General features: G+C 45.0%; 2 protein-coding genes across 4 annotated transcripts in view; one reads left to right on the top strand and one right to left on the bottom strand.

Annotated features, from left to right (window-relative positions):
- Positions 1 to 6,423, top strand: part of ACTR6 (actin related protein 6) — a 59,763-nt gene extending 53,340 nt beyond the window's left edge. Inside the window, exons 10-11 of one of the 2 annotated variants that reach the window (XM_085886530.1) lie at positions 1,152 to 1,290; positions 3,514 to 6,423. In XM_085886530.1, the coding sequence (XP_085742656.1) occupies positions 1,152 to 1,290; positions 3,514 to 3,646 (272 nt within the window). In that variant the 3' untranslated portion in view covers positions 3,647 to 6,423. The remainder of the gene's footprint in view (positions 1 to 1,151; positions 1,291 to 3,513) is intronic. The other variant, XM_085886531.1, reaches the window with a different exon arrangement.
- Positions 6,424 to 6,904: 481 nt separating this feature from the next.
- On the bottom strand, positions 6,905 to 26,700 carry LOC147025518 (DEP domain-containing protein 7-like). 2 transcript variants are annotated; one of them, XM_085886522.1, is made up of 11 exons: positions 26,417 to 26,700; positions 24,222 to 24,415; positions 22,779 to 23,029; positions 15,716 to 15,855; positions 15,431 to 15,617; positions 15,090 to 15,310; positions 11,646 to 11,788; positions 11,059 to 11,184; positions 8,812 to 8,890; positions 7,827 to 7,948; positions 7,510 to 7,645 (listed from the first exon to the last, which is right to left on the bottom strand). In XM_085886522.1, the coding sequence occupies exons 1-10, from the start codon at positions 26,511 to 26,513 to the stop codon at positions 7,842 to 7,844; spliced, it is 1,545 nt and encodes a 514-aa protein (XP_085742648.1). In that variant the 5' UTR covers positions 26,514 to 26,700; the 3' UTR covers positions 7,510 to 7,645; positions 7,827 to 7,841. The 2 variants fall into 2 exon arrangements, with proteins under 2 accessions (XP_085742647.1, XP_085742648.1); XM_085886521.1 differs by lacking the exon at positions 7,827 to 7,948 and having other exon boundaries at positions 6,905 to 7,645.
- Positions 26,701 to 26,782: the final 82 nt, after the last annotated feature.

Below are 26,782 nucleotides of genomic sequence, written 5' to 3' on the forward strand. Positions count from 1 at the left end.
GTTGGGTGTGTGTGTGACAAGGAAGAAATGTTTCAATTTTGGTGAAGATCTCAATCCGAATCTGGATACGAGATTTTTTTAATTTTTAAGACAATTCTTCACCATTGAGAGATGGGGCCAAAAACGATATCTCGCATGATACTTCAAAAATGTATTGGGCCAGATATGTTCTCGTGGTTCAGGCATTGCATGGCAGAGGTATGCGTTCTCCTGAGTGCCCTTCCAGTTAATTAAAAGTAATGATTCTTGTGGAATTTCCAGTGGGAGGGCGGCTGTTTTGATGCTACCGGCTAAACCGAGTCTACCGGCTAAACCCGTCCATTGGCAGCACGGACTTTTGTTTGCGTAGTCACCTGATACACGAGTTTCACATGTCATGTGACCTGTCTTGTCGGTACAGAGATTCTGCCATGTTGACTGCAATACATGAGTCGTGTTAATTGTCGTACTGTGTGTTCAGTTTGTTGATCCATCGAGATAAAACATGGACAAACTCTGTCAATTGGGACGCTGGAGAAAAGAAAGAAATTTGAATCTGATAGCCTCCCTTAGAGCTATATTCATTAAGAGGCAGTGTTTAAAAAAAAAAATTAAAAACCCAGGCAGTCTAGAGGCAACAGGAAGTCCGGATTGCTGCATCAAATGCTCCAGAAAAAAAACGATAACCGAAAGCATGAAGCCTAAGGCCTAAATTTACCGTGTTGCTGGAAGGCCCCGTCATGCCGATCCTTTTGATATTTGATGATCATTTTAAGAATCGCCTTGTTTGTGTTTCACACTGAACGGAAAACATAAAGGTTGAGCATGGCAATTGTGAACATGATGGCTTCGATGATGTGTTCGGCCTGAACTGCATGAAAATCAAAATGGCGGTCAGCCATCTTGTGCATTAACGACGTCCCAAACGTAATAATGTCGTGTGATGGACAGAAAACCGTCGCTACTTTAATATCTACGGTAGATGATCTCAACTGTTTGGTGCCTAACATCAGACTCTCAAACTTTGTCATTATCACACCTGTCTGCAAAAAGAAAGCTCACATTTCAGAGCCTCGTGACCTTCAGCAGTTGCTCCTATTACCGCTTATCTGACATGGCTTCTCTCCAAAGGTGGAGTTCACCTCCTGGCTTGTGTTACCTGTGCGTGACAGAGATGCAGCCACACATGTATCAGAACATCGTACTTACAGGCGGGAGTTCTCTGTTCCCCGGATACCGGGACCGTGTATTCGCCGACGTGCGCAGCCTTTCCCCGGATGAGTTCAGGGTGTCCGTCACGCTGCCTGAGAAGTGAGTGATCCGTTCGAATAAGATTGAAGTATTATTTTGTTTAATTTTTGCCCTCGTTTTAGATTTTACTTTGTACACATTTGGAGTTAAATGTGATCGAAGAACATTGCAAGAGAGTGAAGCCGCGAGAAGGAAAGCTTTAACACGCTGACTGAATAAATTTTAGGTCCGGTCGTCTGGGGTAAGTTCTTTTTGGGGTCCATGTTCACAAAATATAATGCCGTACCTTGTTTGAACAGCACGTGCACACAAAATTTGAAATGCAGTCCCAACCTGCATGTGAATATTTTACCCACAATGCCAAGCAACACTTGCTTTATAAACATGTGTTTTGGGGACAATGCTGTAGTACTGGCTTTGCAGTACTAGTACTAGTAATGGGGGTCGACAGCCAACCTTGACCATGCTGTAGAACATCTGTCGAGGTCCTCACCTTTTTATCTTACTTACCATATCTTTTAACTATTTTATAATGAGAATTTAGCGGTCTGACACCTTAAAATCTCGAATCATCTCTGTCAAGCTGCCTGTATCAGTCCTTTGCCCTCTAAATTATATCCTTCCCACTTGGTCAAGCGGTTTCCCCCACGGACCCAGGCTCCAGCGTTTGTGCCAGCACTCACTCATGGCACAAAACTCGACACTCGCTCTGCGACTCTCTCTGCGGCATCCATACGGGACCTCACGAAAAGCTCCCGTGGTCGCCACGTCCACTACGGCCAGGCCTGCGTCATGGGCCGCGTTACCCGAACGGCATCACTTGCTTGCGCGTGTCATGCCGTGCCGTCTGCCCAGCCCTTGTCGGCGGCAAACAAAGATAGTGAGCGACATCGACTCGTTCACCACTCTTATTTTGTTTCACTACGTCTAATTTGACATCCAGGGTTATGCCACTGCACTGCATTGCCGCTACCATGCAGGTTCGCCCTTTTTGTTTCCACTTCGTTTTCCACTCATTGTTCAACGATTACCGTGGTCGCATACACAAAGATTAAAAAAAACACAGTAAAGTATGCGGCTGCGTTATGACCAACGATGCATAGCGTGCAATGACGCAGTGCATTGTGGGGTGGGAAGCTGGTACGCAAAGCAATGTGGGGTGGGATGCCTGGTAACTTATCTTCCGTCCAATGGACGTTGGTGCGTGTAATTGTTTGATGCATAACGAAAATGTTCCTAAGTAACTGATAGACTTGTATGTGAAATGACGGATAGCGAGGACCCTCCCTGGGTTGGGAATAAACGGCCTTGACCTAGCTTTGCTCAGCCTCGGACAAATTGTGTGCTATTTATCAGTCTACCAGCCTGCCATTGCATCTTGCTGAACTGCGGTGTCCATTAGCAATTGAGGGAATCGAAAAAATACTTGCAGTGACCAGCACAAAGGCTGAGCCAATGGCCCCCTCTTTCGCTTAACAGGTGTCGATCAATGCCGCCTTCTGAGCCGAAACAGCGTGGACCATTGGCTGCCTTCTGCACCGAAGCAGTGCAGACCAAATTCCACCTTCAGTACCGAAGCAGCTCGAACACTACTAACTGACATCCAGGCCAAAGTGGCACCACCCAACAACCGCCTTCCGTGCCAGAATGACCTGGCCCAAAGCCACCTGTGGTCCTGTTTCCAGAGCTTCTCCCTGTTAAAAAACAACAAAAAAAACCTAATGGACAGGACAACTTAACTTGGCTAATGCTAAATTGGACAATGCCCATCTCCTCACAGGCATTACTAACGGCACCTTACCCTAGACGCGTGCACTTGATACAGGCTATAATTTCTAAAAGCTACGTGAACATGCCTGGGGTTCAAGTCCTTAATATAACTGCCTCCTTTCCCACTAACATAACAATCCATTATCCTTCCTTCTCAAGCCTGGAGTGTAGCCGAATGCTTTCCTGTTGGTGTCTCCAACAAGAGGCTGAATCACAAGGCCTTCTCGATGCAACTACTGTGGTTGTTCATCCTGCGCTATGCCCTTCCCAGCCCCTCTGGACATCATTATGTAATAGCACATCCTCCTTTTCCTTACCGATGAGCAAGCTGTCTACTCACCTGCATCCCTTTGTTTTGCAATTGGTATTCATCGATCGCCTCCCTGTGCCCTTCCCTCAATTTATTTTCAAGATGACGGCCGATTGGCCGAAAGCATGCAAAACGTTTTGACCTCTGCTGTCTGCTTTGCACGTTGAGGTGTATGACTGAATTGCTCCCTTTTCCCCTCGTAGTCCAATCACCCACGCATGGACGGCTGGCTCCATGCTGTCACGAAGCCCCAGCTTCAGCAGCAAGCATCTCGTGACTCGCAGACAGTACGAAGAGCAGGGACAAGATGCCTGCGAGAGCAAGTTTGACGTGTGATGGACACCTTGTGCCGTGTCGTGTTCCTGCCCATTAACATCTAATAAGAGTTTTCGTTAAGCTTCGTGTAGTTTCCATGTAATTGTTTATTTATATTTTTGTACACTGCAGGTGTGTACCATTTTAAGCACACGTGTCTTAAACGAAAGGATGGGGTGGGTGAACATACCAACTGCAGGGTGGAGGGATGAGATAGAAGAAGAAATATAAGATAAGTGGGAGGAGGACACTTGAACATGGATGGGGAAATTGGGGAAGCAAAATAAATGGAACCAAAATTAAAAATCGAAGAGGGGGTTGCGGGGGAGATGCGGTAATTCGGAAACATGGAAAGAAGTGGATTTGGAGAGGGTTAATGAGGGTAGAAAGTGAGTATTGATGAAGGATATCTTGATGGAGGTAAACAGCTGCCTTGAAATGCTGAAGGGAAGAATTTGATTGAATAGACCGAGGAAGCTGTTCCACGGGTGAGACGAGAGGAACAAACGAGGAGGAGAGCAGTGAGTGTGGATTTGGGAGTTTAACCAGATGGGGGTTACTGGCAGACCGTGTGTGCCCTGCAGCAACGGAGGAGGGGGGAGGGAACAGAGCATGGAAAGGGCAGAGGGTGCAAGACCAGAAGAAGGGTAGTCGAAAATCGAGAAACTACTGACCTGTCTTTGTTCTGAAAATAATAGAGCCAGAGATTGTCATCATTTCAAAGGTAACACTTCCCCTTTCTCGCTTGACACTCCCTTCACATTCACCATGAAATGTCACTGGGATGACGCAGGTACGATGACGCTTGCAGATTGTGGACTGAAAATGTGAAGCTGCTTCGATTTTTGCTCTCCCTCGAAACACCACTGGCTGAACCTTTTTCAAAACCCTCACCCTCTCCCTCCTGAGTCCTGATGCCAACTGGTTTTTCCCTCCCAGTTTCCAGGTTTCTTTTGGGTTTTAGACAAGCATCCAAATAATGGGTTGCACAGAAGTGTTTTAATGATGTCATGGAGATGTAATCAGGCAAGCTGATTGATTCCAAGAAGAAGAAAAAAATGCAGAATCCTATGTCTGTGTCAGCGAATAGATTTATCTGCGCAAGCAAAACAGTCCACCACCGTCTGCCATCGCAGTTGTCGTGAAACTTTTGTCTTCACTCTAACCTGCAAATTGCTGAAGTGGATGGATGCAGCAAGATACCATCTTTTATCATTCCTTCTCTTTCTAAGTCCTCTATTCCACGAGCCTGAGCTAATCAGGTAGTAAGGCTACATGGGCTCGTCCCCAACCAGCACTGTTACCAGTCGTGGAGCACGTTGCCGGTGCAGTCACTGAGCAATTAAAAGAAAAAAAAAACTGATGAGGAATCTGCGGAGATTTCTCTGAGGAATGGCTGTGCGTTTGGAAATTTTCTTAGTTTGTTGTGGATTGAGCTACTCATGTGCCCCACCCCAATTCCATCCTACCCCCTCATTCTCGCACTGTGAGATGGGATGGTTTGCCAGACAGTTCTTCCTTGAGAGATGGGGCAGAATTTGAAGGTTGTCAGGCTTTGTTGTTTTGAGTATATAGTTGAGGCTTGTGGAAGAGTTGGTATGCAACTGATAAAAAAGGAACTGGAGGGGGGTGGTGAAACCACCAGCAGATTTAAAGGCCAAGATTGAGAGACTTGAACAAACAGTGGGGGTGGGGCAGACAATAGATACATAGAGAAGGAAACTCCAAGGAGGTTAAACTGGAAATTTGAGATGAGGTTGGGTGTTAACGAGGGTAGAAAATCATGGTTCTGAATGAGGGGTGATCTGAAATGGTGGTGAACAGCTGTCTTGAAAACCTGGAGGGAAGAATGAGACTAAAAAGGATGTGGAGGTTGGTTCCACAGGTGGGAGAAAGAGGAACAAATGAGTGGAGGTGAGCAGTGATTCTGGGTTTCAGTAGTTTCACCAGAAGGGAGTTGATGGTGGACTGAGTCTTGTAGGAACAAGGGGGAGGGGGGGGTCAAAGCACAGAAAGAGTAGAGGGTGCAAGACCACAAAGGAGGCAGAAGAGACCATGGACTTCTCTGCAATGGTGAAGTGATCGGCCCATAGACTTGGCTTTATCATGGGATATTCCAATAATCTTGAAGACCTTGGTATCAAGCTGAGCAAGATGAGGCAGGGGAGAGCAGCACACCATCAAGCTGCAGATAAAGGCCTTGAAGGTGGATAGTTCAGGTGTGCCAAGGAAAGACTGTTATGGAGGATGCCCAATCAGTGGCTGGCTTTGGAGGCCAACTTTGAAATGTTTTTCTTTTTGCCCCAAAAAAACTTCCTGTTCAACAATGGCCTTCACCAGAATGTGAATGTTACGGTTATGACAAGAGAAAATCAATTGAAGGATCCTCTAGAAAACTGTAGCTGGAACCCTTTCATGGGCACAGTTGCATTCCTACTCACAGGTGTTGCTTGCACATACCTGGAATGGGGCATCGAGAAATCTTTGATGCACTGAACAGAATAACCAACAAAATTTGGGAATTTGCTTCCAGCAGGTTTTGAGTAAATGTTGCACCAGTGAATGCTGGAAAATTTGTTTACACAATGTGGTTTTTGTAACCCCTCCCCCTTCCCCCAAACAAACATCCAACAGGTTGGTGACAAACTTTAAGAATAAGAAAACCCCTGGTGTTGCTTTTCTAAAACCAGCAGGTGCTGAACAGAAAGCTTAGGCAAGAGAAATTGCTTTTTAAAAATTAAAGAACCTCCACTTGTGGTTTTCTATAAATAAATAAATAAAAATTGTCCTTCATGAAATGGTTTCCACAATGAGAAATGCATGCAATGCCTTCCAAAATAATCTCAATTTGTCACCTTTGACACTCTATTCTGTCTTTGCCCAGTTACTTAGCTTGTGATGCAGTTCATATGCAAACATCACAGGAGGCTGAGAGACCCATTCAAAAGAGATATTGTTGATCTGGGCCTTGTGCTCCTGAGGGTTGTAAAAAAGTAGAGGAAGTAAGTGGTTCCAGAATATTCACATTTTATGGTTCTGCATGGTTGAAGGGTAGGTTGCTCAAGCGAAGCCATTCGAGTGGTCATGCTGTTTGGGGATGGGAACTGTAGTTGAATTGCCATGGTGATACACGAGGAAAGTCAAGGGATGAAGGTTGTCCAAATCTCATACAGCACAAAGCTTCTCTCCAATACTCTTGCGTTAACCGAGAAGAGGTTAAAAAAAAAAAAAAAAAAAAACTTTGAAAAATCTGTGGGAAAAGATTCTGGTTAAGTTGCAATGTGGGGTTGGGATGGCGAGGAAATTTAATCTCCAAATCACACAAAACCAATTAACAACCACCTTGGGTGCACTTCATATGCAGCACAAGGGTGTGGGGTAGGATCATTGGCTGATGGCACAACTGCTGCTGATGTGAAGGGAAACATCGTACACAAGGAAATAAAACTTCGGTGGACAAATCCAACAAAAAGATCCAATACCTCAAACGTTATGAGCATGGGGATCGCTCAAACTGAACGTCATGGCGAGAGAAAAAGATCCGTCAAAAATAAACGACTCGTCACATCATCCCAGCAGGTAACCAAAGAAGACCTGTATACTCCAGAACAGTAAAAGGTCAGGACAAATGTGGGACTGACTTATCAACCATCAAAATCCAACAGAGCTGACAGATATCAATAAACCAACTTTTATTTGTTTAAAACAGAATATTTATTCATTTTTATAGAAACTTGCAAAGGGACAGTTTTAAAACAGGAAGCAAATGCTACATTTAGAGTCGGTGTTATAAACAAGGATTCAAAAAACGATTTTGTACTCAGATCTCCAAGGATAAGTGCTCCACAACAACGCTGGGATGGTGAGTTTGAAATTCAGACACGAGATTCCGCTTTTTCTCGAGTGGCAAGTTCGGGTTGTTGGTAATGGTCTTGAGAAGCCCGGATAGCTCAGCCACGGTGGCTTCCTTCTGCTGCTGTTCGAATGCCCGTTGGCTCACCTGCTGGCAGTAGGTGAAGTCTGTTGGAAGGAATTGGGTTAAGATTGGCGGGGACAACATCAGTGCACATCGTCGGACAGTCATTTTTGAACTCCCCCCTCGACTGAGTCTGGGTACGCAAGGCTGAATCAAGATCTGGCAACTTCTCGTTAACCACCTTGCCCTGCACTCCCAGCTGTTATTTTCTAGTTGTCGTCTTACCATTTGCTTCTACCTTTAAATCCTTTTCCCTTTTCCAATGCACATTCTTGTTTTTCTGCAAGATCGAGGCTCGTGGAGAGCAAGGTGATGGAGGGGATGAACAGAGTTTGGCAGCACAGCAACTTGTACATGATCAAGGCATGGAACAAGAAGAAAGGAAATGGGGATAACACAAGATGGTGGTGCGTCACAAGAAATTTGGGTCACGGTTTTGAGAAGTCAAGGTTGCACGTTGTTTCAGAATCACAGCTGGCTACCCTTCTTAATTCCAAAGTGAACACAATTCCTTCATCCCTGTTCTCTCATCTGGAATAGACTGTATTCCTTACAATATATCAAAAGCACTGCCATAGTCAACTCCCGCTTTCTTCAAATTACCACTCGACTCACCGATCCCCCTCCCACCACTCGTGAGAGATCAGTCTCCATCCTCCGAGTTGTCCGAACCTATTATCGTCTTTCCTTCCTTCCTTCGTTCCATTTAAGTGCCGCTTCATCAGAATGAAGATTAGTGCAGTGCAACGATCGCCTTAAAATCCTCCACAAGCCTTTGATTGTTCTGAAAGTTATTGCTCTTCTCTACCATTTCAAGCCACTACTTCAGATGATCCCTCATACATTCCAGATCTCTTGCTGCGATTCATTCAGCTTGTTCACCCCATGTGTCCTTCTCCCACTTCTTTATCTGAATCTCACCACTTCTGTTTCTCATTTTGCTCTCGCTCTTCCATGAGCCTCGATAATGTATACAAAAAGTCATACTTCAAGGTTACTCAAGATGCAAGTGGCTGTCCATGCATCCATCCCATGTTTACTCTCATCACTGCTCCAGGCCCTGAATCATCAGCACAACCAAGCTTTCAGAAATGATTCAACTCGTAGCCTCAGGTTGCTTATGAAACGACAGCACAATCATTTTCAGAAAATGGACACAAAACAATAGGGCTTTGCAAGACGTCTTTTGGGAACACCAGTCTTTGCTCACCTGGTTGGTTGTCCCAATCGCCACCCTGCTGCAGACTCGACAGCTTATTGCTCACCATGTTTTGGAGCACTGGAGGAACCTAACAGGGTATTTCAAGCAATCAGCAAATTCTGAACATAGTATTTGCAGAAACATTTTGGGAAACTGCTCAAGTTTAAACATGCGAGCAAAGCAGCTCGGTTTCATATCGTGTTGGGTGTCCCAACAAGATGTATAGGGTGTGGCAAAAATATGGGACCAATTTCACGGTGGAATTAGTCGATAATGGAAGCTAATTATTATTTTTTCAAGTTGCATTAAATAAACTGGAGATGAAAATAATGATAATAAAAATTATTCCTTGGACGGCAAATCGAACACTAACTAGCATTTCTTCCGTAGATACACAATTTTGGCACAGATAATTCGGAAGACGTTTCCAAGTTTGTGACACACCATAAAGAAAAGTAACGAAGGAGTGGCAAGGTTCCATGAAAGACGAGGGGGCCATTTGTGTACAGGAACAACTCAAAAGAAACAAGAAAACATTACAAGTGAAACGATCAGGCCTTTCTGACGAGCTTTCTTGTGAATCTGATGAGGTTGTATCGGCAGAGATGTCAATAAGTCACCTGAGCCAAATCTCAAGTCATAATGTCATCATTGACCTTGGTTATGTGCAAGCGTTCAATACTCAAAAGGTTTCCACGAGTCATGAGCTGGTTGTTCGTTCAAGTTTTCGGCACGTGTACTCTAAAATAAATGACATGGGAAAAAATAAAAATGACAGTTTAATTGCTTCACTTCAAACTCGTTGACCAGACTCGATGGGATATCGGTTTAAAAAAAAAAAAAAAAAAAAAAAAAAAAAAAAAAAAAAAAAAAAAACTGACCAGACAGTCTATCATGTGTCATGAATATTGGTGATTCTGCTCTGAAAAGGGAAGGTTGGTAATTAATAACTAACCCAAATTAATCAGAGGAAGATATTGTTGATCTGGGACTTGTGCTACTACAGGTTGTAAAATAAAAAAGAATAAAAAGAGGAAGTCACTGGTTCCAGAATTTATTGGTGTGAAAAATCCCTTAAAAAAAAAATAAAACAAAAGAAGAAAAAGAGCAATCAGATCACAGACCCTCACCAGGACTAGTTTTGTGTGGTGTTGGTGTACTGGTGTAACACAAGACATAATTTGAACTGCCGCCAGTGATGACCGGATACCAAGACATCACACTTTGTTTGGACCCTGACACCGACTCAGTGTGACCACTCATTTTCATAAATGCCAAGGTGAGCCAATGAAAAAAGCCAAGAATTCACAAGGTTTCGGAAAAGCGATGATTATAGAAAACCAAGACGCCAAGGTGAACAATGAATAGTGGTCACACTGCCCTGACCCATGACATTTGACGACCGTCAAATGAATTTAGAAAGATCAAAATTAATTAAAATCAAATGGAAGACTAAATATGCACAGTCCTTCATTGGAGCTATCAGAAGGATTAAGTGGCTTCAGAGAAAACATTAATATATTTTTCTTCATTCCAATATGGCTGCCAAACCATGTGACTGATCAATTATTCCTTAACTTGTACACACAAGGATTGGGGAACATTTGTGACATTTCCCCTCGATCTGGAGAAGATATTTAATGCGTTTTAGGGTAAATCCAATATGGCTGCCAAATCATGTGACCGTGACATGTGTGAACTTGTTACTCATGGATAGGCGGTCACACGTGTAAAGCTTCGCCTCAACCTGTTCGGCCACTTCAGAGAAGATCTGAAATATTTATTTATTAGACTATATGGCTGCCGAATCACACAATCGATACCATCATTTTTTTTTTCTGTGGACCATTTTATCCCCAAATTTTCATACTGAGCAGATGTAGCATTCTACATCTGCAATGAGGACGTCGTAACAAAGGCACCGATATCATCAAAACAAACATTCCCCATGAGGAATACTTCCCGTGTACGGTTTTTTTTTTTTTCTTCCTTGGTGCAGTTTGAGATAAAGATAAGAGGTCCAAAGTTTTTCCAACATGGCTGCCATAACACGCGACCTATGACAATTATAAGCAAGACATTCCACAAGAGGAGTCACATCTATGGTGAAAATTCAATCCGACAAGCAGTTGGAGAAAAAGACAAGTTTTGTGTCAACAAAACAAAAAAGGGACCCAAATGCAATACCCTCTTTGGTGATGACAACAAGAAAAACAAAACACTTCAATTCGAAGTGCAGCATAATCGGATACCCACCTTGAAAAGATAAGCATGGTTGTCAATGAGGAAGTTGAGAAAGGTGTCCACCTCGATCAGGGAGAAAACTTTGTTCTGGATAATCGCTTTGCCAAAAACACGACGCACAGTCGATCTGTTATCCATCTGGTAATCACAAGGAGATGAGGGGGATAACAGGTCATATGTTAGAGATCATGCTTACACCAAAATAACTCTCATTTAAAATGTGTGCATATGCCCAAAAAGCCAGAAATTGCGTAGAGCTGGTGTGAGAATGGGATCCATAGCAGTCGAATGTGGCATGTACATGAAAGTGGACACCTTTATGGCAAGTGTAATGACCCATACTTATGAAAAAGAAAGGGCACAAAGGATCAAAAACAATAAAATGACAGGACCACAACCGAGCCTTCGACATGTCCGTTGGGAAGGAGATTAAACGTCATCCGAGGCAAGGTCTACTCTTGCCATTGTTACCCAATTGGCAGGAGGGTCTTAATACAAACATTGGTTGGATATGCCCTTTTTGTGTACACAAAGATTCAGACCCAACTCAAATCATTTAACATGGAAAGTCACGTTAAAAAGGGCAGAATAGACTGCACCTGTTTCCGTATTCTGAAAGCATCGGGGGAACTGGCAATATTCATGAAGTGGAGGAGCACCCGCAGTTCTTCTCGAAGGGGAGACTCCAGCAGACGCAGCCACAGCTGGCTTGCCTCGAGCGCTTGATTACTCTGTCCCTTATCTGCATCATTCGTACTTTTGCTTAAGCACAAGCCATTCCACCATGAGCACATTTCCCCAGGTACTTTCATGCTACTTTTACCAGCACACAGTCATGAGAGCATGAGGATTCTCCATAATTCCAAAGACTAACAAGAGCGCAAGTGAGCACAATATGCGCCCGAAAAAAGTTTGTGACATACACATGCGCACACACAATTATATTTTCAAACGCGGCAATTTATGAACAAGAAGGTATATACAGAATTGTGCTACAACATGGAAAACAGCATCCTGGTTGCCATGGCTACCACTTTAGATGACGAACGTATGTCCACAGTCTGTACCTATGTACCAAATATGAAACGTGAAAGTTGAAAACTTTGGGAGTTAGAGTGCGGACAGGAAGGAGCGGACAGACGGAATCACATAACACGCCCCGAGATATGTGTGTGTGTGTGTGTGTGTGTGTGTGTGTGTGTGTGTGTGTGTGTGTGTGTGTGTGTGTGTGTGTGTGTGTGTGTGTGTGTGTGTGTGTGTGTGTGTGTGTGTGTGTGTGTGTGTGTGTGTGTGTGTGTGTGTGTGTGTGTGTGTGTGTGTGTGTGTGTGTGTGTGTGTGTGTGTGTGTGTGTGTGTGTGTGTGTGTGTGTGTGTGTGTGTGTGTGTGTATATATGTATGTATATATATCGGGCGTATAAAAACGACTACAGTACCTGTGTAAAACCACAATATTGGTCATGTAACATGACAGTGCCATAACCATGTCACCACTGATGGTTTGCAGAGGGGGGGGGGGCGGGAGTGGAGTTAGTTCATACGAGGAATGTGGCTATGGGTTATGAGGCACATAAAGCAAGGAAGCTGTCCTATCGCCTACTCTTCACAAAAGCGACCAACTAATGCCAGCAGATGGGACTTGGGTGTTAAATCGGTGGACGACGTGTCCACCACTCCCCCCCCCCACCAAAGAAACCTTTTTGGAAGAGAGCCAGTACATCAATTTCCTCCATCCCCACTTTTTTTGGTCAAAAAACAAAAAAATTTACTCGGAAAGGATTAAGAACCAGTTTTCCTAGCAATGGATTCAATATAATATATTTCACAAAAATTTGAGTCAGCAGCTGGAATATTTATACATCACCAACAAATACAACCAGTCGTTTCGCTGGCGGGGTTTAAGGGGAGCTCGGAGGGGCGGGGGAAGGGGGTGCTAGGAGGGGCGGGGGAGGGGGCGCTAGGAGGGGCGGGGGAGGGGGGCACGAGATAGGAGGGTCAAGGAAGGGGGGAGCTCAGAGGGGTGAGGAAGTGCAAGTCCTGCCATCAACCTCCTTAAATAATTAATAAATCTTTTTTTTTCTTTCTTTTAAAGTAACCCAACTGCAGGACGATGTCCTCAGACAGTTGGTCATGAGATATGGATGGCCATTGGCTCAAAGAGCTCCTCCGCCCTTTACATTTAACGAAATGGGGTATGTTAAACCAGCAATGCTGAGACCACCAGATGTCGTCCATGGGGGGGGGGGGGAGCGAGTTGTGGAGGGAAGCCAGCCTGCGTGGAAGGGAAGGGGAATGCAGCATGCGGGGAGGGGAAGGGAAGGGCAGTAAAATGTGCCCAAACAGCAACATTTTCTTTTTAACTGCCAGGTTCTAGATAAATCTGGGCATGAACATTGAAAACCCATGCTATCTATCTGACAAAGGCCTGCCTGCATGCAGCGACCTTTGCACCCCTCAGGTCAGATCACTTTAAATCCGATTCGTACTGCACATGCTCGTCCCCTCAACAAAAGTTGAGGGAGATGGGGGGAAATGGGGGGGGGGAATTCCGGAAGATGACACCGTTTGACATCCGAGAGATGGTACACATTGATGAATCACCTGCCTGTGAAACCAGGATGACAGTTTATAGCTGGGTCAGGATTCAAACACAGACTAGACAGCTTCGAGCAAAAGTGCATACCACTCAGCTATCCTGTTGTGGTTTGTTTGTAACAACTAAAACATTCATTTATTCATTCCCATTGGAATCACCTAATTTATTTGGCTTCCTTTCTCTGAAAATGTCCCCACAGAGAACCGAGCCGCCATATCGCTATCGAAGCTTGAAGAGCGCTTGCCAATTGCCTCAACTCAAGCAAGCACTCAAACAGAAAAGTTGAAGAAACTTTCAAAAACCAAACGTTTAAATGTTTTTTTTTTTTTTAATATGGATTTGTTTATGCCGAAGTGACGGGTCGTATAATGAAAGGAGATTGTACGAAAAGGGGAAACGTGGTGCAAAACAAAACTGCACATTCTTAGAGCAAACCACCGACTGACTCACCGCACAAGGCACCGCAGGTGGATGGGCCCTGAACTTTTTCAAGTCGATCGATATATTCGGCGATTGGATGAATATTGTAGAGCGTTCGCCAAGTGGCTTGAGCACTCAAGCAAGCACGACCGAAACGGTTGATGAGGAACGGCTGGTTTAGCAAGTAATTGCTGATCAGTTATATTAACACCTAGAATGTCAAGCGATGTACGAATTGGACATATGAACACTTTTAGCAGTCAGAAATATTTCTGAAGTCAATAAAGTTGAAATTTTGAACTTTGGCTCAGATCAAGATTCGAGGTTATGGAATGTGCGGAAATCAAATAAAAAGACACGAACGCTGGAGTCTCTGGCCATTTGTAAGGATTGCAATGTATCCAGCAATTTGTAGGTATGATGATCAGGCAATCGATGATACGAGTGAGGAAAGTGAAACAAAAACTATCCTTAAGAAACCATTGGGGCCTGTCCAAAGTCAAGGAATTGTTGAGCAGGCCAAACCCCCCCCCCCCCCAAAAAAGGCAGCTTCAGATGAGACCACCATCTTGGTCAGGCTCATTCTGGTTTTTCATGATGAGCACCCCCAAAAAATCATCTTCATAATGGGTGTATAAAATCAACCCAAACACCCAAGTTTCATTCATGCCCTAATTTTCTGTCATTAATCATTTTTCATCCACCAATTCCCTAAATTTTCCAAGAAAAGAAAGCACAAGCAACCATGAAGTGCACCAAATATGAAATTTTCCAGGACCTGCTGAAACACCCAATGCCGTACGTTCGCATGCCCCCGTCCCCCCTCCCTCTTAAATTGCGATCCACACCCTTGACGGGATGTCCAGTTTAACAGCCATGCGAAGGTTGCTGCTCAGAGGCCAACCTGTGCTTGACTGGAGAGCACCTGCAGAGCATGTACAACACTGAAAAAAAAAAATTGATTCTTTTGACATCTCCTTCAGGGGAAGTGGAATGTGCATATCAAAAGATACCTCAAAGATTACAAACCTAGAAGCTGGAGCACGGCCGCGTGGACCTCGTACAGTTGACTCGACAACAATGGTTGCTTCTCTTGCTCGTAATGTCGTGCAAGCGCGTTAAACAGCAATAGTTTGACTTCATCGGTGTTCAACAGAAGGCGATTGTTAGGCAGTTGCTGTGCAAGCTCCACAAGTCGAGAGTTAGGCAGCCAGTCAAGGCAGTCCAAGGCAGCAGCGAGCCAATCTGAGCTGTGGAAAGTTATATCACCAAACATTCAAGACAAAAATTGCATGGCCAACTTATCCATCACAATGAGAGCGTCACAACACTTTCATAATTTGAAAGCGTTAGGAGAAAATGCAAATCACTCAAGGTTGAAGTTGCGATCCAAGAGGCTTTCCAGGGCCTCATTGGAAATCGAGAGTTTTCCCCGAAGACAGCCTCGGCAAGTTTTGCGGGCACTTGGGGATGAAATGAGCACAGTGTCGATCACTTGTAGGTCAGTGAGCTGCAGCAGGCACAGAAGCGTCTGCTGTCTCCACACCTGTTCCACCTCTGGAGGAAACAAACAAACATAAAATTAATCTGACCTAATCGTGCAGCCACGTGGTGCACGATTTCATCTTCGGCTGTTCACTTCCCACATTCTTTACCTGCATCAGAAATATGGTGCAACGGAGCAGAGGAATAACTGGTGTACAGAAGGGGTTTGAGGTTTAAATGCTGAAAAATTTCTTCAATGGTTTTCTCCGCAGCACCGATCACCATCGGGTTGAAAACGGTAGCCTCAGATCTACAGGATGAAAAGCTCAAAGGTAGATAAATTATTCTATAGATGCAATCGCAGGTCGATCTTGAACGACCCTCACATGAAAGTAATGAAACCTGACCAGACGGCATCCTCCTCAAAGCAATCTTATGAAGGAACCAGACTCTTGGGCGTAATGGTGAGTTGTGTCCACTCTGAGTTTGGGAGATCAGCGGTTCAAGTTGCGTGACCAAGTCCGACCAAAAATAAATGTTATATGTTGCTTCCTTGCTTGGTGTTCCGAATTGAAGGATAGAGCACAGACATATTGTTGTGGGGCCGAGTTTCAGTGGCGAGCACGATCGTGAGGTGGAGCAGTAGAGTCGGCTCCACCGAACAACCGGAATGTGGATCGTGCTTCTCGGAGAACTCCGAAAGGCACGGGTCCCTTACAGGACCGTGGTCACCAATATTTAGACAGCACGAGGTAGGGTCCACTCGTCTAACTCCAATTTACCCAAGTACTCACGCCGTCCAACTACCGGGGAAACCACACCCTCGGCCGACAATCAGAGTCGCGGGTAACGGCTCGAATCCGGGGGAACCGAGCAGAGTTAGAGTCGTGTCAGACAAAATGCACAATTTGCCGATTCCCATTTTCTCAACACGCACCGTGCTAAGCCAATGAAAAACACAGAAATGAGCTGATACATTTAACAAGAGGGGTATTTATTTACAATAAATCGGTTGAACGAGGGGAGCACGTAAGGGCAGAGTTATCGCGACTATAACGAATGCAATGTACAATGAACACAGGCACTTAAGTTTCTACTTACATGGTGCCCAAGGACACACACACGCACACACAAATACCCAAAATAAGATGGACCTCAATGGTCTTTATCAAAGGTTCCCAGCACGAGGGAAGATGAGCTGGAAACCAGAGCTATCTTGGACCTGTCCACCTCGTGTGGTCTTCGAAGTCGTGGACCTGCGGGACTGGAACCCGCAACCATGAGGCCACTCCAAGTAACCGGGACGGAGGATGATAGGCGGACGCCAACCAGCGCGAGCACGGACGAGGCAGCAAGCACTCGCAGGCAAGGCCAGGCGACTGGGGGCGATCCGGCAGACCAAAATCCAACTCTCCCAAGTCGATCGCGCCGAACAATTATTCACTCCTTCTCCAGAGGGGAGGAGCCGCCTCCTCCGACCCGCTCTCCCTCACTGGACGGTTTTGGCACGCAAATGTGCTCGTCTCCCCCGTGATTTGCCAAAAGGGGCACAAAGTCTGCTGATTGGACCTAGTGGGGTGCGGTGAGCGTCACGGCAGACCGCCCCTCAAACAGGAAGAGTAACATTGTCCTGCCGACGGCAAACTTGCTCACATCTTTCTGATTGGGCGAGAGAGACGCCAAGTCCTTCTTGAACTCCGCCCACCGCGAGCGTTATGGCATCATGATGGAGCGAAGGTGTTGTAGTTGTAAGTGATGTAAAAATGTAAAAGAAAATCCTGACTATCAAAATAACTCTGCAGCGCACAAACAATTAATTCCCATTAGACAAGGGCTGGGACCCTTACTAAAAACACGTACTTACCGATATAACTAATCAATAAGGACTCTGGCTGTTGTGTGCTCATGGCTTCCAGATTCGCAACACGACCCCATCCCCTTTTTACAGACTCGTGCAGAGTCGTCAAATTTTCGTGTGACCAGCATGTGTAAGTCCCCCCCCCCCAGTACGATTTACCTGTGGATCCCCGAGTGCGACTTTTTTTTATACATGTCCCAAACATAAATAACCTAGTGCGCCGCGTAACTAAACTAACAGACTCGTACAGACGACTTAACTACATTGACGGCGCTAAGACGAACAGGTGGGTTAAGAACTTGTTTACAATCTTAACTAATATTTACACTAAACATCGCCCAGGACCGGTGATCTGTTAAAGAAAAAGTCACAACCAAAGTCATTGGTGCCAGTGGAATGGATGGAGATGGTCTAGATGCAAACACAAATTAATGCACGGGCTGCTCAATGCAGTCCCATTGATGTGGCTGCCTGCAGGGCTGTCCTTGCAAAAAACACTGGAAGATGGTGAGTTGGTGACAATGGGGCAATGCAACAAGGGCAAGCAGGCATGGGGTCATGGCAAAGGTAGGCAACAAAGGCATGGCAAGGCAAATGCAGACCAGCAGCTGTAGCACAACAGGCCGGCATGTGAAGCTGGCCGGCCTCTGGTCTCGTTCCGTGGAGGGAGTGCGGTGGTGCCGGCCGCTCTGAAAACGGGCTCGGCCCTAACCTAGTCTCCCCAACCTATCGCCTTTGCCTATACCCACTCCCTTCATTTGCAACAAAACAAATTTAGCCCCTTTTTCTTCTTATAATTTCGTCTCCCTAACCCCCTTTCTGTCTTTGTCCGGCTAACCTATCCTGTCAATCAACTCCCAACTCCTATGTTCCTATTATGGAGGGGAACAGGGAAGAGGCGAGCGTTCTGTCTCGAGGCCCAACAAAGCCTCAGAATGGCCTCCCACATAATTCAGCCATCTTACCAAGGTGGGTCCAGCGGCCTACGGAAAACGAAGGGAAGGATGGTGCGAAGGGGTACATTTCCTAACTATCCGAGCATTTATTAACTTTAAACTACCCCAGGGCATTTCAAAACACCTGTCACTTTAAACTATTGGTTCTAAAAACCATGATTCCCATCACATGTATTGGTGTCCATTATAAATTTGGGCCAGGCCCTCAAATTTTCACTCGTGCCAATAACCACACGAGAAATCCAAGTGTCATCACAGTCATACCGAAAAAAAAACAAAAAAACAAAAAAACAAAAAACAAAAAAAAAAAAAAAACACCAGGGAGTCTGGAACGCTGACGCTAACCATTACGTCGATGTGTTTCGACTTATTAGTAACGTACAAGTAACGTGTGTCAACGATCGCGTAACGTGCCTACAACTTATGCTAGCGTATGCGGAACGTGTCATACGCAGAGTACGTCGAGAAATTTTCAACATGCTGAATATTGACGTACTCAGCGTGCTCTTAACGTATACAAAACTTACCCATAACGTATTCGACATGTGCCAGCTTGGTTCGGCAAATTTTTCATACGTCGGCATACGCTGGCTAAAACGTCAAGGTGTGACAGCAGCTTCACACTTTGATGTCTAGTGCGGTTATGATTTCAATCATCGAGCCGCAGCCCATGAATAGCCTACGCCACGTGATCGTCGGCAATACGCTGCCGCGCGGTATGAATAAGTTAGACTATTGTTGGGCATAGGTTGTGAACGCCGACAACACGCTCAGCATTCGTTGGTACAAGTTATCTATATGCGATTGAAACGTTCTGTGTACGTTACTAATAAGTTGTGCATACGTCCAACACTTTAAAAAAAAAAACATCAATAGTTCAGCGTACACCAGTGTTTCATATACATTTTGATACCTTGCCATACGCTGGCTAAAACGTCAAGGTGTGACCGGACCCTAAGGGAGGTTAACCTGATGCTCAAACCGGGTCACGAGATATTTCACGAGTTCAACCTCATTGTCTCTTTCTAATCCTATGTGTGTTCTTTATCTTTGTTTCCCCGTATTTCGTTCACCTTTTCCTGTTCTACCTCCCACGTCTCCCTTTGTGTCTTCGTGAATTTTTCCGTCGTCCCCTCGCATTCATTAGTTTCTTCCTTCGGCTTTTATTATCTGCGTCTGTAACCTCTTAATTTTTCCGTCGTCCCCTCCTCTCATCTGACCCGTCTCCCCATCAATTGTGGTGGCGTCGCTCGTTGTCCCGACCTCACCCGTCTCCATTGTGGGCCGGACACATTCCACACTCCTTGTTGGTTCGGTCGCTCTACGACGTGGTGCCGCCATTATGACTTCTATGCCTGCCTGCAGATTCACCCCCATGCACTGCATCTCACCCCGCGTTCACACATCACCCCTCAGTGCCTGCGTGTTCGCCTACATTTTGGCATCCATCCGTTGCACATTTGCGTCCATCTTTCGCATCAGCGCCTCCAACATCTGCCTCATGTCAAACGACCCTGAGGCAGCAGATTCGCCATGATCGGTCACCGTTTCGCTGCGGCGGCGGGGGGATTCGACTGACGGGGCGCTCTTGCGCCGCCACTCCCATTGCGACCTCTGGGTCCGGTTGTGGGGGATTGTCAACCTGCATGGCGGTGTCCTGAACCATGGGTTCCACTAGCACTACACTACTACCCACCTGCTTCAGCTCATCTTGGCATGCCATGTTGCATGTTAAGAATAAAATTTAATATCACTCGCAATTTGGGGGAACCCTGAGCCGAATTCCGTGGAGGCGGAGGGACCCAAGCACACTCCTGAACACCAATTTGTTGTGGGGCTGAGTTTCGGTCGTGAGCACGACCGCTAGGTGGAGCAGTAGAGAAGGCTCCACCGAACACCCGGAATCTAGATCGTGCTTCTCGGAGAACTCCAGAAGGCACAGGTCCCTTACAGGACCGTGGTCACCAATATTTCAACGGCGTGAGGTAGGGTCCACTTGTCTAACTCCAATTTACCTAAGTATCCACGCCGTCCAACTACCGGGGAAACCACACCCTTGGTTGACTCTGTCCGATCACAGTCGCGGGTAACGGCTCGGATCCGGGGGAAACCGAGCGGAGTTACCAGAGCCGCGCCGGACTGAATGCACAATTTGCCGCTTCCCAATTTCAACACGCACCGTGCTAAGCCAATGAAAAACACGGAAATGAGCCGATACATTTAACAAGAGGGGTATTTATTTACAATAATTGGGTGAACGAGGGGAGCACATAAGGGCAGAGTTAGCACGACTAAAATGCAATGTACAATGAACACAGGCACTTAAGTTTCAACTTGTAGACGGGGCCCAAGGACACACCTCAATTGTCTTTATCGAAGGTTCCCAGCTCAAGGGAAGATGAGCTGGAAACCAGAGCCATCTTGGACTTGTCCACCTCGTGTGGTCTTCGACATCCTGGACCAGTGGGACTCGAACCCGCAACCACGAGGCCATTCCAAGTATCCGGGACGGAGGATGACGTGTGGACGCCAACCAGCGCGGACGAGGCAAGGCCCGGAGATCCGGCAGACCAAAAACCAACTCTCCTCAGTCGGATCGCACCAAACAATTATTCACTCCTTCTCCAGAAGGGAGGAGCCGCCTCCTCCAACCCACTGGACAGTTTTGGCACGCAAATGCACTAGTCGCCCCCGTGATTGGCCAAAATGGGTGCCAAGTCCGCTGATTGGACTGGGGGGGGGTGGTGGGCCACCCCCAAACAGGAAGAGTAACATTGTCCTGAGTTGGCTCTCATTGGCCGACCGACGGCAAACTCGCTCGCATCTCTCCGATTGGGGGAGAGTGATGCCAAGTTCTTCTTGAACTCCGCCCACCGCGAGCGTTATGGCGTCAGGATGGAGCGAAGGTGTTGTTCTAGTTGTAAGTGATGTAAAAATGTAAAAGAAAACCCTGACTATCAAAATCACTCCGCAGCGCACGTACAATTAATTCCCATTAGACTATGGACGGGACCCTAACTAAAAACACGTACTTACCGATACAACTGATCTCTAAGGAGTCTGGCTGTTGTGTGCTCATGGCTTCCAGATTCACAACAATATAACCACAAGTTGGCAAAACACAAGTGCAAGCTTTGATTGGCCTAATGGCCCAACCTGGCATTGAAGTCCCTTGCAAAGAAAAACTCAAACCTTTTGAGAAGTTGACACATTTCAAACAAATAATTTTTTTTTTTTTTTCCAAACAAAACAAAACCTCTGTTAGACTTCAATTACCGATGAAAACAAGCGACTTAAATACTGCATGCGACAATATACAAAATAAAAATCACGGTCTACAATTGGACCAGCAGTTCACATGAAAGTGGAGTTTGGAGTTTGACAACAGGCAGACATCAATGCACAGAAAACAAACAAGTTGCAATTTTAAAACTGGGATCAATACATGGATTAGCAAAAAAAACAAAACACCAAAGGTGGGTAGAAGTTATGGTTTCGTCTGTCTGTAGGATTCACACAAAACTTGGACAGGATGAATCGATTAGATTTTGATGAAAATAAAGATACTACATTAATTAGAATTAAAAAAAAGTGTTGTGCATGTTCTCAAAGTTGTGGATGGATGATGAAACTAGGTGGATGAGTTAGTTAGGTGAAAAGAATAAGCCAATTAGATTTTGGTTAAGGTCCCAATACAGGTCCAGCCCATCAGTGGAATACAAAACGTAAACCGTTAAGCCTGGCAGAGGTATGCATTCTACCGAGTGCCATTGTAGTTGCTGCGGTCAAAAATCAAAAAAAAAAAAAATAATTTTCTCCGAGATGAACACTTTTTCAGACCAGTTTTGCACACCAATTCCAAATCAGTTTTGGTTTCCCTCCAGCACGTCCTGGTGTTATTTATTTATTTGCATTTAAAATATTATTGCCTTCGCTCAAATGTGAGAGATCATTGCCATACAAGGCAATAACCTTTCAAATTTGATCAGGTCTTTTTACGAAATCTAGACACGCTATAGGGAGAAAAAAATAAATAAATAAAAAAAAAATAAAAAAAAAACAACAACTTAAAAACACATTTGGAATCAACGTCCCCAGTGCTATCCAGCCAACTTGCAGTATAATTATACCCGATGAAAATGACCTGTTGGCCAGGATTATTTATTGATGCAATACACACAAAAAAGTAATAATAAAACAAGTACGCTACTCAGAAAAAAAAAATCTATATAAATCACACATTTAAATCCTCAGGTCCACTCCACCAATCTGGTCCATATAAGACACCAGTCCACACCATGGTCGACTTTATGCTTTCAATATAGCTCAGAACGAACGGCAAAACGACCGATGTGAAGGAAGTTCAACCACGATGTTTAAAAATAAATAAAAGCACATCACACTTCTGGTCACTCTCACCTCTTGGCTTTCTTCCGCTTTACAGGAAGACTACCTTTCAAATGCTCCACAGAGACCGCATTCTGACCATGGTCATCAGCGAACACAGGCAAGGTCTTTTGGCTTCCAGTAGTTTGTGGGAACCGATAAAAGCTGTGTCGTGAATCTTCAAACACTGCTGATCGTTGGTCACCAAAGAGGACAAAACGGCGACCCGTGGAGAGGATCTCCATTTCTCCCCGTTCCAGGAATGCTTGGCACAACCCGACTGCCTGTGTTGGAATCCAAAACAAAAGTACCAAGAAAGAGCAATCAGAGATTGCAGACCCTTGCCAGGGATTGTTTAGAGCGGTGTACTGTGTGTGGCGTGTTACCTAATTAAGAGACATAATTAGAACTGCCACTTTATAACTGCTGGCAGTGATGACCGGTTACAAGACATCCCGCTTTGATTGGACACCTGACCCAGACTCATGAAGTTTTTCATTATTATTATTATTCAATTTAGAACGGGATTAAAATAAATTTAATTGAAATGAAATGGAAGACCACATAGGTGCAGTCCTGCATCGGAGTCATAAGGTGGAACCAGAACAAGCAAAAGGCAATGATTAAGTCATCAGGAGGAACCTAGATAGGATTCAGCTGTTCCTCCTCTACCCTCAAACCCATACACACCCAGCCAAGTGAGCCGTATTCAAAATAAATAAAAACCCAATATATATTTTAATAATCATGGTTGCCAGACCATACATCCAATCAAGTTGAAATGCAAAACGTGTCCCCATCACAATTGCGACGTTTCACATCGATTAAGTGGTTCCAGAGAAAAACCATTATTACATTTCTTCATTCCAATATGGCTGCCAAACCATGTGACATCAATTATTCCTTAAACTTTTATACACAATGCTTGGGGAACACTTGTGTGCAGTTGCCTCTCGATCTGTCCAGCTGTTCTGGAGATTTTGATGGGTTTTAGGGTAAATTCAACACGACTGCCCAACCATGTGACCTATGACATCATGCGTGTGAACCTTTTGTTCCTCATGGATAGGCGGTCAAACGTAGAGTGTCTCACCTCGAACTGTTCACTTGAGAAGATTTTAAGTTTTTCTTTTAATTTATATTTCTATAAACAAGATGGCTGCCAAATCACCCGACTGATGTCAACAAACCTTTCTGTGGTCCATTTCATCCCAAGATGACCCTCATTCAATGATCAGATGTAGCGTTCTGCATATGCAATGAAGTCGTAAAAAAAAAAGTGAAAATTTCGTCTCAACCGCTTTGAGAGGACAAAACTTTGGTGGTCAAGTGTAAACAACAAGCAGTTGTGGAGAAACACTGAAGTTTTGTGCTGACAGACAGACAGACAGACACGATACCCTCTCTGGGGAGGACAATTGAAAAAAACGTCAACATAAACACAACGCAACCATCCCCTTTACTATTCCCTACAACCTTCAGCCTGGAGAGTTCACAGTTTCTGAAGTAGTCCGCATGCATGAGGTGCGCGAGGATCGTGTCCACAGCATCCATTCCAGTGAAGCAATTTTTGTAGCTGCGGAAATGAACACGGTGACGCCGCAAGTGCACAGTGTGCAGCGCCTCCACCAGGTCACGCCATGTACGGGTTGCCTTGCATGGACAATGTCCTGCACACAGGGGGTTTAAACCAGCAACAGCACACGAGTGTGGATCAATAGTAAATACCATAAGATGCAATCACTTCCTTGATACTTTAACTCTTCCATGAGCCTCGACGACATTTATATATACAGGGCGAGTCAAAAGTAGCGCCCAATTTCTGTTTTTTCGGCTGTCAGATTCTTTCTGGGAAGTCATGTTGTTAATAATAGTCTTGCAGATTATTAATTTTTGTAATTTATTTATTTTTGATTTTGTTTTGCAGGTTATTGCTGAGAGTTTGGAAAGTTACTGAATTTGCACCAAATTGAACCATTAATTACCTTTCAATGAATCAACGCATTGCGGCCGTGAAACATTACTACAAATTTAATGAACAACCAACGATGGCAGCACGCCGTTTGGCACAGGAATTCGATATTAACCCACCTCAGGAAAGAAACATACGATTGTCGAGAAATTTGAAGCAACATGGTCGGCAGCCACTGCAAAGAAGTCTGTTCATCCGAAAACGGCAACGAATGTAGCTAAGGCTGAAGAAGCCATCAGAAGACTGGAACAAAGTCCGCAAAAGTCAATTCGCCGTTTATCTGCAGAGTTGGAAGTGAACCAATCAAGTGTTATCCATATCCTTCACCAGAAAAAAATGGAAACCTTACATTCCACGCTTAATGCATGCCCTTCATGATGGAGATGATGACTGCCGTCTTCAATTTTGCGAAGAGGTCTTAGCTAAACTTCATGAAGAGGACACAATGCTGGACAACATCTGGTGGTCAGATGAGGCACGTTTTAAGCTTAATGGCACAATTGTGTCTACCGGGCTGCGAATAAGCCAAGAGTGACAGTTGAGAAGGAGGTAAATTTACCTGCAGTGACAGTTTGGGCAGCCATATCTCAATTAGGGATAAATGGACTCTTTTTTTTTTTTTTCTTTGAGGGATCTGTCACTGTAGAAATTTACCTGGATATGCTGCAAACTTTCTTTTGGCTCAGGGTACAAGATCAGGACTGTTATTTCCAGTACGATGGAGCTCCACCTCATTATGGACGTTATGTTCGTCAGTGGCTTGTGAAAACTTTCCCAGAAAGTGGATCGGCCGCCGCGGTCCGATCGAGTGGCCGGCTCGCTCCCCAGACCTTACACCGCCAGATTTCTTTATTTGGGGGCTCATGAAAGACCTTGTTCATCGTGAAAAGCCTCGTACCATTCAGGAATTGAAGGCTCAAATCACTGTAAAGTTTGAGGAAATTGATATCGAACTCTGCAGACGTGTGTGCCGCTCTGTGCCTGCTCGGCTGCAATTGTGCATCGATCACGAGGGAGGGCACTTTGAAAATTGTAAGTAAAACAGCTTGGTGCAGTTCTGTAATTTTTTCTTGAATAAATGGTTAGATAAACAGGTCATTCATATATTTCTACCTTCTTGTACACTGTAATACAAATGGCAAACAATCAATCAAATGAGAGAACTCGGGCACTACTTCTGTCTCATCCTGTATGTATATATAAATAAATTGAAAATCCAAAATTCTCGAAGGACAATTTATCAACGTGCACAAAGAAGTGGGAGGGGGTTAAATCAATAAAATAAATAATCAATCCCACGGGGATGAGACACAGAGAGGAGATGGTTGGGAGTTTTTCCAAAGATCCTGGCACTTTAAGTACGTATTAAATATATGCCCCCAACTCTCAACATAAATTTTATATAAAAGCTGCAGTAACTTTATAACCACAAAACATCAGCTACACGAGACTTTTAAATGCGGATCAGACAGAGAGTTTCACATACAGTTCCGAGATAACTCCGATGGAAATAAAACAAGGACGTAGAAAAAGGACAATAATTGGTGGAAAGTGGAATATAAACCATGAACAGGACGACTTGAACCTTCGGGTACAAAACGGGAACGAACAAGTTATTCACGTTCCGAACCACACGGATCAGAAAAGGGGGGAAAAAAAAGGCGGGAAATGTTAGAGCTTCAAAACAAGCTTCACTTACCTTGCTGAGGTGCGTTAACGCGTCCATTGTAAGGTGAGGGGAAGGAAGTCAACACTGTGTCCAACCTGGCCGCCATCGCCTTCACCGAACACGCCATGACTCGGCAGGTAAACAACCCTCTCCACGTGCGGCACCGATCCGAACTTGGAGAGTCGATCCCGCAAGGCCGTTACGTCATCTTTTGTACGGCGCCATGATTGGCTGCGCGCTCGCTCGTGAGCCACCCTTCCTCTGTGCCGGTTTTTCATTGGCTGTCGTTCCACGCGGCTCCTTGACTGCTGAGTGGTGACTGCTGGTCGCTCGTGGGTCAAGTGCAAATAATGTCGACAGAAGAAAAAGATTGAGCGATCAAGCAAGCCGCTCGGC

Source organism: Eptatretus burgeri, chromosome 6 (genome assembly GCF_056783735.1).
Source record: "Eptatretus burgeri isolate ZD-2024b chromosome 6, Ebu_testis_v1, whole genome shotgun sequence".
Lineage (NCBI taxonomy): Eukaryota > Metazoa > Chordata > Myxini > Myxiniformes > Myxinidae > Eptatretus > Eptatretus burgeri.